The sequence below is a fragment of the Perna viridis genome, chromosome 8 (genome assembly GCF_037379345.1).
Source record: "Perna viridis isolate PV_CMFRI_1.1 ecotype Kerala chromosome 8, ASM3737934v1, whole genome shotgun sequence".
Classification (NCBI taxonomy): Eukaryota; Metazoa; Mollusca; class Bivalvia; order Mytilida; family Mytilidae; genus Perna; species Perna viridis.
Genome location: NC_142452.1, coordinates 21244992 through 21266451, shown reverse-complemented (window position 1 = coordinate 21266451; position 21460 = coordinate 21244992). Strand labels below are relative to the sequence as shown.

Sequence of the window (21460 nt, the reverse complement as noted above, 5' to 3'; positions counted from 1 at the left end):
TTATTTTCTAATTAATTATAATGTCTTCTAAAAATAGGTTGTAGATTCAATGAAAAAAAAATTAATATCATTATGAAATTGGTTAGGTTATATCTTTTTCTTCGCATTTTTGTTCCTTGTGGATATGATTTTCCTGTCTCACAGAATCTTATACTCAACAGGTAGTTGGATAGATCATACGGTAGATGGCGTATGAAGACAAAAAAATAATAATGGCCACTGATGGCTGCCTGTCTGACAGAACGCAAACACTCCGATAATACCTTTTATATCTAAAAGCAGATGAATACACAACTGTAATAAATCTAATTGTTTCTTTGGTGAGCAAACATCTTATTGTCTATACCTGACAACCGATATTTTTGTTAAATTAATGGATTTTACCACTTTAATGCAGTGGCCTTGGAGCTGTAGAGATGTTGTTTACATGTATATGTATCTTTTGCAACAGATGCTGCAGGCATGACTCCTCAACATTTCAATTATTTTCAAATTAAGTCTATGTATTCGTCAGTTGATGAGATACTGCGTGTATCTTTCCTTTTCTTTCAGATGTGTGTGTTTTTTTAAATTACTGTAACTTTTAAATTTTAAATTTAATGGAAATATTACTTTGCAGTAGCCATAGGTCTTTAGGTTAGAGTTGAGAGGTTATCATTATAAAAATGGGAGTATTAATGCTTGCCAATAGACGATTTTGTGTTTATTAATGAGCTCAGTATTACTTCGGTTACGTGAAATAATAAATGCAACATTCCAATAAAAAATTTGTTGAAGTCTTCAATTTTTTACGAGAAAGTGTTTGATCTGCCTCACAGAAATACTGATTAAGCCTGCTCAAGACAAAAGTATGGAAGGGTCTTTTTTCTTACTTTGAAGTTCCATAAAATGAAAGTGTTAGCGAGCACTGTAAATGGTGTGAGCCCTATGGTTATCACATGTATCTTAATTTCCCATAAGGTTTCCCAATGTACACAACACAAAAAAAAAAATAAATTAGTGAAACTCACTGTAAAATACATTGGCAGTGAGTGCACTTTACAATATCCCAACTAAGGGCAGTAAGGCGGTGAACTCAGGGCCCCTAGATCTGTAAGCCTACACTCATTCATGTAAATGTTAAAAAAAATTACATTGAATAAGCAATTTTTCAAGCTACACATATCATGTGTCTTCGACTTAAATTTTACAAGTTAAATCAGTGTATTGAGGTTTGGCATGTTCATGTAAAAAAATTGAAACTCCTCGTCCATTTTAGCTCATCTGGCCAAAGGCCAAAGTTGTCAGATGACTCCTTGTAGGACTTATTGTGCCCTTGAAAGGTGAAAAGTAATGGTTTTTTTTGTTGTTTTTTTTTAAGTTTTCTGCCAATATCTTGAAAACTATGATAATTAGAAAGAAACCTTCAATTGTTCAGTTGCTGAAATGATTTTCATGATAAGTCCTACTAAAGTGTTCATGAGTCGAAATTGACAACTCCTTGTTAAATTTATTGCCATTGAAACACAAAATTTAACTAGGTGAGCCCATCAGGTTCCTGGGAGCCTCTTGTCAATAAAGTAACAATGGTATGAAGTAATACATCAATATCAGATGAATTAAAAATAAAAAGTTGTTCATAAATATTTTTGCTTACTTTTATTATATTTATATTGATATTTCGTAGTATTTATTAAACCAGAACCTTAGAGAAATTTGATTTCATTGTCTGTATAACAGATTTGGTACATGTACAATTATCTTTGCAGGAGATGTAACTGTGAAAATGGACGTTATGTAGGTGATACTCATTAACTGTTGTAATGGAGAACCTTGACAACATCCCTTTCTCTTTTGTGGGCCAATTAACATGGAATGATTTGGCAAATAAACTGGACCCAGAATTAGTCCTTGGCAACAATTGGCGTGTGTTGGCAGATAACTTAGGATACAGTACTGAACAAATTTTGGTATGTTTTGTTATCAATACTTTGGTCCCACTCTTGATTTTGACTGAACAATTCTCATGTACTTGATTTTTGATAATAACACAAGGTAGTTCAAAATAGAGACATTTTAAAGAATAATTAGATTTTGATTTGATCTTGTTCTTTTGTACCAGTACAACTGCCTTTTACTTTGTTGTGGTGGTGAAATGTCTGATTCACTGAAAACTAAAAAATTGGGTTGATAAAAAAAAAACAAAACAAAACAAAACAATTGCTGAATCATCAACATTGTGAGTAATTCATCCTCTTCTACAGTAAGTATTAATCAAATCATTGACTAAATTTGTCAGCTGTGCTGGCATATGAAGTGTTAATGGTCAAGGTTGTTAGATAGATTATGATTTAAAGTCCTGTAGCAGATATTTCATACATTTTAGGATGAGAAAGTTTGACCAATCAAACAGACCCTGCTTTGTATTAGTCCAACATGCTGAGCAGTATTTTATTATGCTAGTTCTTAGAAGCAACAGCCCACATGCCATGCCACTCAGACACATTATCTCTACCAGTTAGCACTCTTTCCCCTTAAAAACTGCATGCTTGGCAGAGGAGCAGTGACTAACTATTAATAAGTCGTAAGTGTGACTCAATCAGGGATTAAACCCATGACCTCCTGCACTCTAGAACCCTGAGGACTCTGAGGCAGTCAAATAGTAAATGCTTCCGTGCTTAGTTTGCTTAATAATTATATCCCCACTCAACAAGTGGTTGGTATATTATGTTAACCAGGTCCATCTTTCCATCATATATGCAATTATTTTGTCTTCCAGTGGTTGGATTGATTTTAAATTTGAAATTAATCATACCATTCAATGATTTGGAGATGTTTGGCTTAATATAGATACAATGTACATGTGGGGCATATGTTGTAAGTGATTTTGGTTAGTGTCCCATATCAACTTCCTAATTTGTAGAACTTATCCAACTTAGGAACTACAAATCACAGCCAATTGCTATTTGGAATGCAATATCAATGATAGTGTTCGATTTTGCATTGAAGGAATTCAGATTTGTCCTTTGTCTACTTCCTGTCTAATGACTACACGTAGATGTATTTTTTCTACATGAATTGTATATGGCAGTATTATATAGGGTAAAAATAAGGAAATACAAGCTGGTAGCCCAAACCCTATTTTTTTACAATATTTTCTATATGATCAGCTAAATTTTACCCAAAAGTTTATTAGCCAAGCTCAAAATCTAGAAGCCATGGACATTGGGTGACTAGTAATTTTTATCTCTGGTACATTTCAACCAGCACTACTGACACACAAGCCCAAGCTCAAAAATTTTAATTAACTTATATAGCAATCCTGGAAGGCCACCATCATTTTTACCAGCCATGGATGACATGCTGGTGTCAATTTCTAAGACTGCTCCACAACTACAACTCTCAGCTTGTGTGCAACTTCTAATAGTGGTTTTATACTGCCTTTGACAGTTTCAGATCTGTCATATATCTACTTCCTGTTTACTGACTTAATGTACAATGTATATAAATTTTTCCAACATTTTTGCTAATACTGCTTTCCCCAGGCTAACTATTATCAGATCTGTATCATACCTACTATCTATTGCATTTTAGGCAGCAGAATCTAATTTGGGAAAGTGGGGGCTTGCATAATGAGCAGTTATCTTTTTGCTAATCTGACTATTGACAACCCTAATTTTTAAAGATTTGGCCTCCATGTTTATTATTGTTAGAAACTCATCAAATATGAGGTGGAAGCAGGTCAGGAGTTGGTCACTCCATCCATCTGTCCCTTCCACTGTCTGTAACACTTCAGCTTGTCATCACAACTCCTCTGAAACTATTCAGCAGAAATTCCTGAACTTAGTATGTAGCAAGAACACCATATGTAGTTGTGCAAATTATCAGGAAATTTTGATTCTCAAGCAGAACACCATTTGTAGTGCATTTTATGAGGAAATTTGGCTTGTCTGATTTTTATTTGAGTTTTGAACTTAGATTGAAAATCATCATGCATCAGCTTGTCATTGCAATTCCTCTAAAACTACCCAACAGAATTTCATAAAACTTGGTATGTAGCAAGAACACTAATGTAGTTGTGCATATTATCTGGAAATTTTGATTCTCTAATTTTTATGGGAATTATGATCCTATTTAGTACCACTATCCGTCCATAACACTTTTTTGTTGCATTTTCTTTAGCAACTATGATTGGTTTAGTTTATTGGAAAATAGTAAGCAAATGTTAAATCACTGACAATTATATTTTAAACTTACTAGTATTAAATCAGGTATTTTTAAGATATCAGAAGAACGATATTTTCATTCATTTGATTAACATTTCAAACCGAACCAGAAATTACTCAACAGTCAACATCATATAACTTTTGTTTCTTGTATAATTAAATTCTATTTTGCCTTTTCATTTTCAATGAGTCAGTTGGATTCAGATTTGTCCCAGACCAAATCATTATATTTAAATTAGCTATACAAAATGTAGTAGAAATAGAAATTATAATTTGTACTGGATTTAAAACAGTTCCAATATAATGGAACTAATCTGAATTTCAATTTGTATAAAGATAATAGATACAGATTTGAACAATGACATGTGTGTAACATATTGAAAATTCATTTCCTATACAAGTTCCTGTACCATATGTTATTAACATTTCAAGCAAGGCCAAATTAAAAAAAAAATATGTGTTTCCATTACCATACCCACCCTACTCATCCTATCTTTTTCAGCTAAAGTATTGTATTGTAAAGTATTTTATGCTATTTTTCAATAATCCCTGTTAAAGTAAGAATGCTTCTCACATGGACTCAGTGAAAAAAAAAGTTGTAAAATACACTGCGGAAAAAAAATATATCACTACCTTCATGTACCTACCCTATTTTTTTATCCCGCCACCTTCTAGAAAGCTGTGTGTCAGTCTGTCTGAGTGTCTGTCTGTCTGGACCCAACAGCTTCCAGATGATAACTTGAAAGTGGATTCATGAATTATTTTTAAGCTTTGTACAGCTGTTAAGTACCATAAATTACAGGTTAATTTAAATTTTTAGCAAATTTTAATTTGAAGTTTTTAATAGTCATTTTTGAACATTTTGCCATCCCCCTTTTTAGCTCACCTGGCTGAAGGCCGTGTGAGCTATTGCCATCACTTGGCGTCAGTCGTCGTTGTCCATCGTCATCGTCATTGTTGTCCGTTAACAATTTTTCTAAAATCTTCTCCTCTGAAACTACTTAGCGAAATTATATGAAACTTTGTACATATGTTCCTTAGGGTATCTTGCACTAAATTGTGTTTAGATTTTTGATCCGTCAAAACACATGGCCACCATTACTAAAAATAGAAGACAGGGGTCAGACAGTAGTTTTTCATATATCTCAAAAACCATTAGGTTTAGCCAAATTCTGACATAGTTGAAAGTGTTGAGCATGATGAGATCTATCTGTGGTCAAATTTTCATTTTAATCTATTAAGCCATTTAGGAGTTATTGCCCTTTTTCAATGTTTTTTTTTGCTGTTTTAATGTTATTTCTTTCAAAAATCTCCTCTGACCCTACTCAACCAATTGGCACCAAACTTGATATGAATGTTTCTTGGTGTATCTTGCATAACAATTATGTTTATTTTTTTTTTGATCCATTGAAAAACATGGCTGCCATTACTAAAAATAGAACAAAAGGGTCAGTCAGTAGTTTTTCGCATATATCTCAAAACCATTAGGTTTAGCCCAATTCTGACATGGGTGAAAGTGTTCAGCATGGTGAGATCTATCTGTGGTCAAATTTACATCTGTTCAGCCATGTAATGGTCCTTATGATAAGTCCTACCAAAGTCTTCTTGAGTCAGAATTGTTAGACAACTTCTTGTTGAATTTATTGCCATTGAAAGACAAAATGTTGACCAGGTGAGTGATTCAGGCTCCTGGGAGCCTCTTGTTTTCACCATTAAGTGGTGAGATATCACTTAATGTTTCATCAATGGCCCTTAAGTAAGGTGTAACAGGAAACACATTTTGTTTATTTGGCCTAAGGTTAGTGTACTATTGGTTGTTACTTTAAATCAGTCCACTGAAGTGTACTTGCTCATAGCTCAGACTAGTGACATTAGATAAGGTCTAGTGAAAACTCAATAAAATTCATTTGTACTTTACCCCTTCACTTTTAGGGTGGGGGAAGGAATTATTTGATTTACAAAAAGAGACAAAACATGAGCTCTACCAGGCATTCAGAATTACATTCAGCTGTTTTTAATGTGTCAGTAAGTGAAATGCGTGTGTAAACGCATCTGTTCTGTCAAATTTACGATTATCATCGTTGCAAAATCAATAAGATTAAGAAAAGCTGGATGATTTCTACTGTTTTTTAGCTCACCTGGCCAAAGGCCATGTGAGCTATTGCCATCACTTGGCATCCGTTGTTGTTGTCGTCAGTCGTCATTAACAATTATACAAAACTAATCTCCTCTGAAACTACTTGATTTATTAGCACTAAAATTGGTATGAATGTTCCTTGGGATATCCTGTATAGAACTGATGTAGGGATTTTTGATTCGTCTAAAAACATGGTCACCGTTACTAAAAATAGAACATAGGGGTCAGACTGTAGTTTTTCACATATATCTCCTAAACCATTAGGTTTAGCTGAATTTTGACAGGGTAAAAGTGTTCAGCATGATGAGATCTATCTCTGGTTAAATTTTGGTTTTAATTCGTTAAGCCATGCTTGAGTTGTTGCCCTTTTTCAACAATTTTTGCTATTTTTAATGTTATCTCTTTCAAAAATCTTCTACTAGAGTTATAAGATGCCAAAAGGGCCACAACCGAAAAAATCAACTTTTTAATTTTTGGTTCAATTTTTAAAATTTCCAAAAATTTTGTGCAATATAGGGTCCAAACCATTTGTTTTGTCCATTATGAATAAGTCCTTATGCTTCAGTGTGTCAAAAACTGATAATGTGTCCACACTTGCCTTAACTGTTATGGGTTTGACCACTGCGGTTGTATCATACTATGCTCAGCAAAGCTTTTGAATTCTCTGTTTTTTCCTCTAAAGATCTATTACCACTTCTTCTTGTTTGGTTGGTCTCTCGAGAATGGATGTTCCTGTTTCATACATGAATAGGTTACTTAAAGGAATCCTATTAGAAATATAGTTTCTGAAACTAGTCGGCATATAAATGAAATACATGCAGATCTGTGATTCAGATATCATTTAAGGGGCTGATTCAGGACCTTAGTATTCATTAGTATTATTTATTTCAAAGTTACAAGATTTTAGGAGTGTTGGTTTTTTTACAGTTTTGTGGAGGGCTAATTTGAGCTTGAGTGGAACATTCTGGACTTTTCAAAGTTTCAAATTAATGGACTGCTTATGGAAAGCCAAATTTCCCCAATAAAGTGTCAATGAAAATGTAAGTCTGGATTGAAAGTCCAGGACCTACAATGTAGGTGTATTAAATTTTAAAGGTCCTAGGTCAGAACTTAAGGGTCTAGTACCTTTGACCTCCATTCATTTGAACCCATGCATGCTGCTGTCATTGTCTGAAGACATTACATGGCTGGCCAATAACTTGAGTACAAATGAATAGATCTTTATGCACACAAAATGCCATCCCTACAAAGGCAGACTTGGATTGATTTTGAGAGTGTGACTTGAACAGTGTAGGAATGAAGGGGGTGAATATGGACTATAAACAGCTACTTCACAATGTTTTGACGATAACTTCTGTAAATTTAAATGAATCTCTTTGAAATTGTATCTAAGGAAAACTGGGGTTGATTTTAAGGGTTGTGACCTGAATCATTTAGAAATTAGGGGCTTTAAAAGGCTATCTTATTACTGAGATTATTGTTTTGACAGTTTTTAACCCATATACACGTGTATAGTTAATTGTCTTGAAATTGAATGAATAAATCAAAATTTTACACACAAAAACTGGAATATCATTATTAAAATAATTTGTTCCAGAATGACTATCATGGTACAGTAATCTTGTAACTTCCTTGAGCCCAGGGCTATGAGGCTCTGTAGAAATATAACTTACATCTAAGGTCACGAACCTCATGTTCCATTAAGGAGCATGAAGTTTGTTTAAGTGGTGAATTTTAGTTGATATTAATGTAAAAGGCTTACTGATTGTTTTCAGCAGTGACAAAAGGTTCATATTAAATTAAAAAAGGGATTAACATTTTTTTGCTACTGTAAGTAAGCTATAATGTCAACATTTCAAATACATTGTACAATTTTAGAATTATTGCATGCATTTATTTTTTGACTACATGTATTCAGTAAAATTAATTTTTAGGTAAAATGCGTTTTAAATTTTTGTTACAAAAGTGAAGATTACATGTTCTTTATGATGAATTTTTTTAAAAGTGAATTATAATTATTGCATTGTAACCCAATTTTACAAATATTGCAATAATTTTTTTTTATTGCATTCATGTTTAATGCAGTAGATGGTGCAAAACAAATTTATTTACATTAAGTAGCACTCCAGATGAGAATCATGCAAAATGTAATTCATGGCTTGAAAGCCTACATATTTTTATTTTTGATATTTTGTTTAAAATGTTATTGTAAACAGAAATTAACATGTGGCTTTTCATATAACCCTTGCTCTTAGTAGAAAAAAATTATATAGTATGTACAGTAGAAGCAGTGATTAAGGGAGGTAACATTGTAAATGACACTAAAATACAATAGAAACTTTCAATGTGAATTATCTCCAAAAAAAGAGCTGACAGATTGGGATGAATTATTATACATGATAGCATATAGACCTATAAAGCAACTTAATAACAAAAATAAAAATGTGTAGCCTTTCGTTGGGGTGTATCACATATTACAGTATTTCCATGATTCTTACAAAGACTGCTACTAAAGTACTTATTTACCAGTAGTATACCTTTATGAGATGTAAGGGTCAAATCAGGTTTTTACCTGCATCACTAGTAGTGAAAGAAGGTCTAGTAGCTGCTTGACTCTGTTCACCTGTCATGCTTATTCTATGCAGTGTTTTGATTGAGTTATTATTGTTTACCACTATCTGTCCATCTGTCCACATGTGATAAATAAAAACATTTCCATAAGTTTTGATCTTGTTCTGGTACAATTTTTGTCATTTTTGAAGGAAGCTTAATTATTCCCCCAATCTTTAGTTTTCTATGATAATTGGTGAACTGGTATATTTTGATTTACCAGAGATGTTAGTTAATTGTAATGACCATTTTGCTGAATCTGATTTATTTGGATGTATGGGTGCCTGGATCTATTTTAGATTCTCTAATTTCTGTCTTTCAATGAAGTTTATTTATTCTGTTAAGTTAGTGTGGTCGTATGAACTTTTACCACATCACTGAAATTTTGTAGTTTTCCAAAAGCAGTGAGTTATAGTACTTTCAGAATTTTGCAAAGCACAAAAGTCATTACAAGATACTTATGTGAAATTGGATTCTGTGAAAGTACTTTAATTCGTGGATACCAATTTTTGTGGATAAGGGAAGAAACACAAATTCATGAAGTCTTTAATTTGTGATTTTGAAGGTTTCAGTATCCACATCAATAGAAATCTCCTTTCCGTTGGTAACCAAATTTTGTGGTTTGGCCTTCCCACGAAAGCCATGAAAATTGGTAACCCACGACCAATAGTTTTTTCACAGTATGTCATATCTACATTAGACTATATGGGATTTTTATATCGCTTAAAATGTTTTAAAAATTTTGGCTTAGTTATCAGTAAGATTTTAAGCACAAGCTGTTTCTATTGTGAAAGAATCACTGTTTATTATTCACATCAGCCCAATATTTTGTTACACCATGAATTACATGAATTACAGCCCCCACCCCCTTGCTCTCCACCCCCCCCCCAAAAAAAAAATAATAAAAAGGAATTAATTTACTTTACAGTTAACCTGGATTTTTGCTGACCTTTGAGACTTTTTTAAATTTGTGTGTTATGAAATATTTTTGTAACTTTGTGTTGAGGAAAGAGGTTAAATGCCATAAAATTCTTCCAGTTGATCCTAAATATTTTTATTTGGTAGAATATTGATGCCAGACAAAGTGGACATGGCAGAAACACACTGAAACTTTTTGAAGATTATATTAAAAGGAATGGTAACTCTGTAGGAGCAGTTATGAAAGCACTGAAGGACATGGAGAGAATGGATGCTGCTGAGGTGTTGGAAAATCATCTTCATGGTAGGTTGATCACCCAAGAATATGTTCTCTGGCTTTCCTAGTATCCCCCAAACTTAGATCACCACTCACTCATTAAGGTGTAATTACAATATAGTAGGTACAAACAAAGGGTGGGAATTCAGTTGACAAAACAGTGCTAGAGACACTTAAAAAGCAAAAGACAAGGAGCAAAAAAAAAAAACTCGCACAGAAAGAAAACAATTAAGTCTAAGACTAAAGGTGTAATTGGTTTAAGGATGAAATACAGAAATAAGAAATACCAATTGTAATGTAAATATAGTTGAAAGCAATGGAGCATTACTGGTTAATTTTGTAAAGTAATGCATTACATTACCATTACCACTAGAGAAAATTAGCCACAATGCATTACACATCACACATTACCAGTACACATTACCATTACCTGTACAGCAGGAAGTTAAAACGACCTATTTTCCTGTAAAGACATTGAATTGATATAGTGATAATTTGAAGTAGGGTCAGTAAAAACTTGCTGAATACAGTGATTGTGAATAAATTTTTAAGAATGGTTGTTTTAAATGATATTATTATAAAGTACAAGTCTTAGTGGAAATATGGTAAGATTTGAAACATTAGTGTAATAAACCTACTGATCCAGTGGTACATTTACATTCATAACGGTCCCTAATACTATTGATCATGATCATTTTGACTCTACCATTCTGAAAATTTGGGGATTTTCTTCAAAAGAAAGTTAAAAAATGTCATGTTTTGACAGATTTATCTGCCTCTGGTCTACATATTCTTGGAAGTTTTTTTGAACGAACATATGTATATACTGTAACAGATTTCAGTGTTTTTACCTGCAATCCATAAGCAACCAGATGATATGTAAATGTTATGACGATAAATAGGTTTTTTATTGGTTATGTAATTACAAAGTAAAAATTTTAAAAAGAAATCTGTTGAAATTTTCTTGGCAAAGATTTTGTATTGTATTAACAAGATGTTTTACACATATTTATTGGCAACAAAAAAAATGATTAATCTTTTGCCAAAAAAATCTCAATGGCATCTGAAACAGCAAAACGAAAAAGAAAAATTCAGATGACCAACATCAACACCTAAAAATTGTCAAATTTACTTACCGTGGGTTTACTCTTACCTCTGACCTTGTTGAACTGGTAAATACCAGTTTGCTAAGTATCCTCATCTACATGTATTGAGTTAATAACAACGGAGCTTAATCTATTTGGTCATTTTAATAGACACCTTAATTCATGCAGTTAAACACAGCTGAAGGTAGGAGATTTTTTCCTACAATGTAGAAGGTTTTTACCTGCAAAATGGGAGATTTTTGCTGGTAGGTAAGAATCTCCTATTCTGTAGGTCAATGTCTTCTACCTAGTAGGAAAAAATTCCTATTTTCAGCTGTTAAACTACTTGAATGAAGGTTTCTATTTAAATGACCACAGAGTTTAAGCTCCATTACTCAATAGATATATTCATTTAGCAAAACTGGTATTTACCTTGGGCTATTCCAGTTCAACAAGGTCAGAGGTCACAGTCAACTCATTGTAAATGACTGCAGCAATTAAGCTTCATTGTTACATATTCAATAGAGGAGTTTCTACAAGGTCAAAGATTAGGTTCAGTGTATTTGACTAGTACAAAGCATGAGCTGGTATTTATCTTGAGCTACTCCAGTTTCACAAGGTCAGAGGTTAGGTTCAGTGTGTTTGACTAGTACAAGCATGATCTGGTATTTATCTTGAGCTACTCCAGTTCTACAAGGTTAGAGGTTAGGTTCAATGTGTTTGACTAATGCATAGCATGATCTATTCTGCTAATAAAACAACTCCTGTAAATTGTATTTTCATATCACAAAAGATTTTCACCAAAAAAAAATATGAGAATAACGAATCTATTCATGTACCCGGTAGTACTATAATTAATGAATGCTAATAATTTTTTTTTCTTTTTTTCAGATATTCATGATAGGTACAGAAAACATGGACAGGAATTTGAAAGGTGCAGATTCCCTATACAGAACTCTTGCTATGAACCAAGTACCCATCATGAAAGTCTGGGATTTCATGGTACAATGTTTCCCCAACCACCTCCAGCACATTGTAACAATACTGTATGTACACGTATCCATAGAAAAAACTCATATCCAGTGTGTCCCAGTACACTGTCCATAGGTTACAATATTAATGATTTATCTAGGAATGGTGATACAATGCTATCCCGTGTTTCGAACGTGACAACAAAAGACTACAACCTGACCTCAACAAGCTATACAAACAATCATAGGAGTCCTACAGGAGATTACACCAGTGTAGGCATTCCTGATAGTGCTTCTAAGATAGTTCATATCGATCAAAGTGAGCATTATACCTCAGAGGATGTAGAAATGGATGTTGGTTACACCCATCAGGAAGAAGGACAACCCATTGCAGCTGCTATACAGAGGGACCAAAATTATCGCATGAATATGACCAAACGCCCGCTGAATCTAAATCATATGGGAGATGGTGAAAGTCCACCAGTTCATGCAAAACGCCCTGATCTTCGTCTTAATATTAATCATCCAGAATTGATGCAGAATAATAACCTAATTAGTCCCAGTCCTACGCCTCCATCAGCTAAGGAAATTCCACTTGCTCAATTAGACCATTTTACCAGGTCGGAAATGTTCAGGCCTTCTTCTGAATACAACAATATCATGCAAGAGAAAAACAGGCATGAGTATGAACAAGGAAGAAGAGCTCAGAGCAAGGACCCAAATCTTAAACTTCATTTACCAGCAAACCATAAAGTATCAAATGGTAGGATATTAGATCTCCACATCAAAAGTGCTGTTCCAACTGATGGAGCTAGAAAATTGGATGTGGAAGCACCACGAACATTCCCTCTACGCAACAAGGAATTTGCAGTTTATCCATCCTCATTACCTTCAAAAGGAAGACCATCATTGCTGAAGTATTCTCAGTCTGTACCTAATGATATGAAGCCTTCTGAGTATAGAAAAGGTAATCGAAGAGATTACAACCATTTTTATCATCCAATTAAATTGATTTCTTGTTATAATTCAGAAGATTTGATTGGCAACTTTTCTAAATGGAGTGTAAAATCATTATGTCCAACAGTTTCCACATTTTCTGTCAGCAATTTTTGTTAGTACCAAATCTCAAAAACAGCATAGTGATAAGCTGAAATTATGTATATAATTAAATACTAGTACCATAAAAAACCTGATAAATATTTTTTTGTAAAAACTTCATTTATGATGAAATACCACTGATCTTTTTAATCAGGTTTTTTTTTTTGCAAAACTAGAAATTACACATTGATTTGTGAACTAAAATTTGTACATAATTATGAAGAAATGCATACTGAGTTTTGAATACTCATTACAAGTATTTCATTATCCTTTTTTATAATGGTAATTTATGTTCTCATGTTTTGCATGTAGGGTCAGGGTAGGAAACTCACACAAATTCTAGATAGTCCAGAATACAATTTTTCAATATATTTACTATATGGCTATATAGATTTTTGCTAAATTTAGCCAGTTCTGCCAAAAAATAGCCAGTCTTGGGCTGGCGGGCAGGCTACCATTTCTAACTCTGGTAGGGGTATAAAAATTCCACTCTGTCACGATCCAATACATTTCACGATTCATTGCAGAATATCTGATCTTCATCCCAATTTTTACAGATATGGTCACATTTTGTGTTATTTCAAGTAAATTTGATTTTAAAATTAAAATAAAAAATGAGTGGTAAAAAGTTACTGATTCCCATGAAGGTAATGACAAGCCTTTATTCCTCAGTTTCAGCAAATCTTGAGTATTTCCACATTCCAGAATAAACTGTTTCAGATTGGAAAGCAAAATTTCTAGATCACTACTATGTTTTTGACTTCCAGTTTAGCTAAGTCCGGAATTACATAAATGGTTCTGATGTCAATTTTTGAATTGTTCCCTCAGAAAACATGATACTCTGGTGAATCATTACTTCCTATTTACATGTAACTTACACGAAAGTCACATGTTATTTCAATGCGATGTCATTGAGTATTTTGAATATGTGATTTCAATATAGTGGATGAGATCAGAATTTTTATTGTTTCAGCATTTAAGCATATCAAAGTGTTTGTTACCTATGCTGGAGACAGTAAGAAACATATACAAAAGGTCTTAAATCTTTGCCGGTGTTTGGAGAAAAATGGTTTTACATGTTGCATGGACATGTTTGATAAGAGAATGCCTCAGGAAGAAATTCAGAATCGTCAGGAATGGTGTGCACAACGATATAATGAGGTAAATGTAGAAGTTTTCTGAACAGTAATTAAGATTTTTCCAATACAGTCGGTATAGTTTTGCTTTTACCCTTTGAACTTAAAGACGCTTTTCTTTGAAAATGCAAGTCATGTGATTGAAGTTCTGTTTCCCAATTGGTCAATTACTGAATTACTGGTTAGTGGTGTTCTCATGTGTTATTATTTAATTATGAAATGTAGGAAATTATAAGTAAAAAGAAAGAAATTTTATTTGTTTGGCTGTCTTTTTATCAAAGGTAACAAACATAAGTCCTTTTTGCATGCAAAATTTTCATTACATATGTCCGTTTCCTAGCGAGAAATGCAAATATAGTAATATGCATACATGTATTGGCTTGATTTGCACTGGTGTTCAGTTAACCCTGCTTAAAAATACATTTGAGTTCAAACACATGCATGAAAGGACTTTGTTTAGCTAAGTCCAGTAAGGTTTTAGTTTTCCCAAGGTTTAAAAGGTTTCACTGTGTCTATACATCTTGTGTTGTATGTATCTTCAGTGTGGGAAACCACCACTTGCGAGCTTGCCAAATACGAGTAGATGTGTAATTTGGCAAGTTCTCATTGGCTTACACTCGTCAATTTGGCAACCGTCATTTGATTGGCAAGTTCCAAGAAAAGTTGACCAGCCAACAGGTTATGAAGTAAAACATCCCTTAACATCATATATTCAACATGTTTCCTACATCTTAAGAAGTTTAGTTTGAATATGTACAATTTTATTGACTTGTAAAGCATTGTTTACAATCTGCCGTTTCAATTCCCAGTAAACGGGATGTGCCAAAACCTATGTGACGGTTCCGATCTTGTATTAGTGTTCAAACGAAATTATCTTGGTAATTTAAGATATGTTACCTTGCAAATTAGTTGTTTATTGTCAAAATAAAAATGAACAAGAAGCGAATGATAAACATTTTCTCGTTTCGTAATGATGAATCTGTTGAAATATAATTTTATTTTTAAAAAATGAGTTCAGAAATGGAGTACTTATTTTGTAACTGTAAAGTACATGAAAAACTTCAATGGGAGGGAATATTCAAAAATGGAAAAGTTTTTGATAAAGTTAAAAACAAATGAAAAGATAGTTGAAGAAAGAAAAAGAAAGGTAGAAAGGAGTCAAATCCAGGAGAAAATAGATGATAATACAGAAAAAGAAACAAAAAAATTGGCTAGTTGAATTTCTATTTGGCTAGCAAGTTCAGTATTCCACTAGCCAAAATGGCAAATTGGGGAAAAATGGTTTACCACACAGATCTTTATTTTAGGAAACATAGTGAATATCTTGTTCATGTAAATAAGTTTTTACATGAAGAAACATATTTGAGGAAGTAAAGTGTTGTACAGTGATTTATCAATAGAGTTAGCAAGTCATTGCATTAAGATTAGGGAAATTATCTTAAGTAGAATATATGTATTGCAGTGCCTAGCTGTTGTGATATAAAATATTACTTGTTGATATTGCCCAACAAAAATATTTTAAAAAAAAATTAAATTACTTTCTAATTAAGTCCTCATTATTGGGTTGTCCATGCAAAACTCGTAAGGGTAGTCAAGGACGTTGAAAACCCCCTTAGGATTGCCCAACATTCATGTTATAAACTCTCTGTGATATCCCTGCTTATGAGGTTGTGAATACATAATGTTAGATTGTGAACATTGTTGAATCTGTATACTTGGATGGCTTTTTACAAAACTTAGTGCTTACTAGTATTAAGTTCTTCAAAACATAAAATATTTAAAGTTTAGAGGTCAAGGTCACAGTGGTACTCACGAATTTATTAACATCCTAGCAACACTCTAGAATCAATACAAAAAAATGTATTCTTTAAATTTTTACAAAACACAGTTTCTACATAACCTTTTGGAAAATATATAACTGTATATTTTAAGGTCAGTTGTCAGGGACACAGACTCCACATTTTTAATGGTGATGAGATGCTAAAGCTTGTGTTTCCCTTGTTTTAAATTTGTCTATTTAAAACACCTATGTTTAGATGAATGTAATTAGTTCTCATATTTCGTTTTAGTCTGATTTCATCCTGATGTGTGTATCTCAACAATATAAAATAGAAGTTGATATGTATGAAAGTCACCAAATGATTGAAGATAGCGAACTCCATATTCAGTACATTTATAGCCTCATGTTGAAGGAGGTGGATCAGAATGGTCCAAGGAATACCAAAGTTATCCCCCTATTATTTGAGGGATCAGCTGAAGAAGATATTCCTATTTGGTTACAAAACAATTTTGTTTACAAATGGCCAAATCAGTATCGTGACTTGTTATGGTGTTTGACCAAACCACATACGCGGATTAAACCTCGTCCGATGCAGAATTATAGTGTTCCATCATCACCTGTCAGTGGACCTAATATGTCATAACATTGTGTGTATATTTTTTAAAATCATTTGTGATCTAGTTTAATGTATCATTGTTACAGACTAAATCAGGTTAAAAACTGGAGGGAGTATTGTTGTACATTAATTTTATCTTGCAATTATTTTGAATCAGGTTTTCTACTGTTACTGTTACACAGGAAAAATTGCAACATATGTTTTCATATGTTTCAAAGCATATGGAAACATGTTTAGAACCGGTAGTGAAATATATCTATTTTTGCCGTTATAAACTCATGAACTCCATATTTTGCCCCAGTCTAAATAAATACATTCCATTAATGATTGAAATCATCTGAAAAATATTTGTTGACTTTTAATTTTTTCTTCTGACAGAGTATAATATATTTATATTTTAATTGATAACATAAGTTTTTATTTTGTTTTTCATGGTGGTCCTAAATATATGAAAAACTCATGAAAATAATATGTTGCAATTTTTCCTTTGTATAAGTCTGTATTTTTGGGGGTAGCATTTTGTAAGAATTTATTTTGGATTATTGGTAGCATTTTCAGCTTTGCCTTATAATTTTATTGAATAAACAGTTTTGTTTATGTTCAGATGTGTATCAAATATGAACCATAAAGAAAACTATTTTAAAAAAGCTACTTTAAGGAAATTATCTACCAAATAAAATTTTATGCATCTCAGTGAACCTTTATTCTGAGCATCAGTCCATCTTGAAACAAAACTTATGTATAGTTAGTAAAATGAGAATTTTTATTCCACTCCAAAAATTCAAACCAATATTTTTTTTAAAAAACCTCGATTTTTTTTTTTTTTTTACAAAACCTTGAACTCCAAAAAATGTTAAGATTATTAGAAATGTCACTTGTTTTAAAGAATGTAATCAGATTATTTTACTTAATCTCATTACAGAGCCTAATTTAGAGGGATTATTGAGCAAAATCTTCTCCTTGTCAATGTTCACGTTTCCTATTTGTCATTGACAGGGAGAAGTTTTTGTAATAAATTGCAAGGACAAAAAATGTTAATGTTATTTTTCAAACACAATTTACTAAAACTTCTCCTTGTCATTGATGGCTAGATTAGACTTGTGTTCTTGTTCAGTGTCTGACCATTTCTTCCATTTTTTCCCATTATATTTTTACATTTGGAGATAAGTTTATGCTTGATATGTGCACTCTATCTATATCTGTGTAGAATTTAGTCTAGGTTAATACCTGAGGGCTTTATTTAATGCAAAGACCTGTAGAACTAGGAGCAGAGTATTCTTACTTATGTGGACTCTACTATTTCTGACACCAAGTAGGCATTGCTATCAACGATCCAGACAGAAATCCCAACAAAAATGTTTGATGGGGCTGAACCCATATGTTTGCATATGGATAATAAAAATGCATCCCAATTATAAAGATGCAGGGTTTGTCTTAACTTAAGACACCAGTATTTATAGTGCAATATAACTTTCTCAAGTATCTGTTAGAGAAGTGTGAACATAGGGTAGTTGTTGTTTGTAGAAAGAAAAGCTTATCAAAAGTGAATTTTATTATCAGGAATAAAATCAGTTGAATTTATTGATATCTTAGCTGGAAAAGCGCTAAGAATGGTCCATCATATCAACTGGGGTAAAATTTGAGAGACCATATGTCATTTTCAAGTATTGCATGTGGTCATTTCACCCTGCATGTTTACAGTATGGATTAAATTTTCCCCTGATCTCCATGATATCTAAGTATGGGACTTCTTGATTTCTGTAAAAGTACTGATATTCGAGGATATCAATTTTCATGGTTTAGGGGAAACACACAGAAGTTTGTGGATTCTTGAATTTGTGGTTTGGTGATCCTGTCACCCAATTTAAAGTAAATAAACTTTTTATTTGGGAATTAAATTTTTGTAGTTTACCTTACCCGTGAAATCCACATAATTGGTAGGTACCCCACAAACAAAATGGTCAGCCTAGTGAATAAGACCTGTTTAGAGAATTTAGATTTTTTTTATTTTAATGATTTGCTCATTCCGAAACGTGTAAAAAAATGTTTGAGTGCTACGAACTGTCAACTTAAGTATAAATTAAATGTATAGAAATGAAAATGAAACCTGAACATAATGTAAATGTTTTTTTTTTCTGTTTATTGAAAAGATACATTTGTAGTGCAGTACTCGTGATGGTAATTGTCATCCAAGATTTGTTGCATAAATAACCAACCTGTAAAATGATTGTTTTTATTACAATTATAGGACTTGTAAGTCTTACTGTTGATTTATACATGTGTATTTGATCCAGAGTTTATTGTTTAATACATTTAAAGTAAAGTATTCTGTTACTTACTTCTAGGTACATCAGTATGATGCATAGTTATCGGAATTTTCTTTTTTTTTTACCAAACTTATTTTAATGCAGAAATAGTTAAGCATCACATGTTTATCATCATATCTACACACAAGAAGTTTTCATCTTTATTCTACAAACAAACACTTCGTATACTTTTGAATGTGAAGTACAGACCTATTCTTGTGAATTTTCACATGACAAGGCTTAAGTAGCACTCCAGCTAAGGATCATGCAAAATGTGATTCATGGGTAAAAAGCCTACATATTTTTATTTTTGATATTTTGTTTTAAATGTCATAGTAAACAGAAATTAACATAGAATGCACTGTAGATTTCAAAATTAAGGGAGATAACTCTGTAAATGATGCTCAAATAAAATAGAATCTACTGCATTTTCAATATTGATTATCTCCTAAGAGCAGGCAGATTTGAATGAATAATTACACATTTCATAGTATAGACCCATAAAACAACTTAATTACAAAAATAAAAATATGTAGCCTTTTTTGGGGTGTATCACATTTTTTAGATTTTGCATGATTCTTACATAGACAGCTGCTTAATAGCCTTATTTCACTTCCACTCTATGTTGATATGATATACTCTGTAAGTACTTTTATTTGTGGGTACCAATTTTTGTGGCTGAGGGAAAAATCATCAGTTCGTAGATTCTCTATCGTACTAATGAATGGAAAATGTCCTTTTCTTTGGGAACCATATTCCATGGTCTACCAAACCTACAAAAACCATGAAAATTGGTACCCCACAAACAATAATACTTTCACATAACTTTTGTTTGGTCCTGATATTTCAAATTAGTTAATTGTTCAACAAGATTAAATAGAAGGCAATATGCTGTATGAAAATCTGTACAGCGATGTTACATTTTGATTTTATATGAAAAATCTTAAATGACAGATCACACCATTTGTATCGGCATTGATCATAGTACATGTATAATTACATGTGAAAACATCTCATTAATTCCTTTTTGTTGCTACGAAATCCTACATGCTTCATTACTAATTAACATTATCTGCAACAATTGTAAATACACAATATTATACAATGTAATTTTATGTTGTTTCCAATTGTTAAAAAAGTATGATCATTTATTGTGTTAAATTTATGTTCGTATAGGAAATTGTCTGTTAAAGAAGTTACATTTGACTGGCATACTGTTAAAACAGAAACTAGGGGCAGATAATCCTAGGCTTCATTTTCTTTTATATATTTGTTTATTGATATGTTTTTACTTTGAAATTCAGGGTCTATTTTATTATTCAAGAATCTATGGGTTTATTTTAGAACATGACTAGTTTGAATCCTTGTCAGATATGTCAAACTCAAGGACAAATTTATAGTGCCTTTCAAAGACAAAATGTACAGTACCTGAGTATATGAATACCTTACCCCAGATTTTTTTTTTCATTGATTCAACATTTTTGCAAAGAATTTATGTGAGATTTTATTAATGGCATTCTTCTCTAAATTAACAAAATTGTGTTTATAAAGGCATAAACTAGTTTTTGAATTTTCAAAACATTCATGCTTTTAAATATCTTGGTCTTAAATTCTGTTAGTTGTTTATATTAGAGGTACATGTACAGGAAGTGATATTCAAAATACTGCATCATTAAATCCACTTTGTGTATGAGTTCACATAAAAGTCATGCAGAGGTTGGTAAGTTGGTAAGCCAGCTTTCATGGTAGTGTTTAACTAAAATCATCCAGTATGTCCCATTAGTGATAGAAGAACCACTTTATGTATTGAGTAGAGTTTTGGGAAGGGAGAAGAAAACTGATTTGTTTTATGGTGACCTGAGTTGACGAAAATGACAGAAAATATTTTTTCAATAGTATTCAATTAAAAATATTTTTTTAAATCAAATATGTGACTTATAAATAATTTAAGGTTAAGAAAGTTCACAAAAATTTTTGTCTTGTCAACTTTATCTTCATTTGCCTAATTTTTAAGTGAACTTGTACTTGAATGTTACAATGAAATGTCTTGTTATTGTTATGAAGTGATATACCAGTTTGTTACTTCATGTTTTGTTAAATAATGTAAGTGTTGATATTTGTTTCTAAAGAGGATTACTACATTATAACATATTTGTATTGTAGAATTTGATTTACTGTTGTTTTTTTTCACACAGCATAGTTGTTGATATATGTCCTTGTCAACGATGCTATGATCATAGAGCTAAACTAATGTCTATTAAACATGCTGAAGTGCTAATATTACAAATTCTTGATTGTTATATGTCTGCAAAATGGCCTTG

At 32.2% G+C, this 21460-nt stretch overlaps 1 protein-coding gene across 1 annotated transcript; it reads left to right on the top strand.

Moving 5' to 3' along the window:
- The first annotated feature begins 180 nt into the window (after positions 1–180).
- LOC148609807 (uncharacterized) lies at positions 181–21408 on the top strand. Its single transcript, XM_088541076.1, has 6 exons — positions 181–320; positions 1749–1949; positions 10018–10174; positions 12124–13170; positions 14275–14462; positions 16507–21408. Exons 2-6 carry the CDS (start codon positions 1803–1805, stop codon positions 16858–16860), a joined length of 1893 nt encoding a protein of 630 aa, XP_088397202.1. The 5' UTR covers positions 181–320; positions 1749–1802; the 3' UTR covers positions 16861–21408.
- Positions 21409–21460: the final 52 nt, after the last annotated feature.

Bases quoted from the DNA above. Each gene is read 5' to 3' on its own strand.
- LOC148609807 (XM_088541076.1), top strand. From the start codon at position 1,803: ATGGAGAACCTTGACAACATCCCTTTCTCTTTTGTGGGCCAATTAACA. The intron at 1,950-10,017 runs GTATGTTTTGTT...TTTATTTGGTAG, and splicing joins ACAGTACTGAACAAATTTTG to AATATTGATGCCAGACAAAG. The intron at 14,463-16,506 runs GTAAATGTAGAA...ATTTCGTTTTAG, and splicing joins GTGCACAACGATATAATGAG to TCTGATTTCATCCTGATGTG.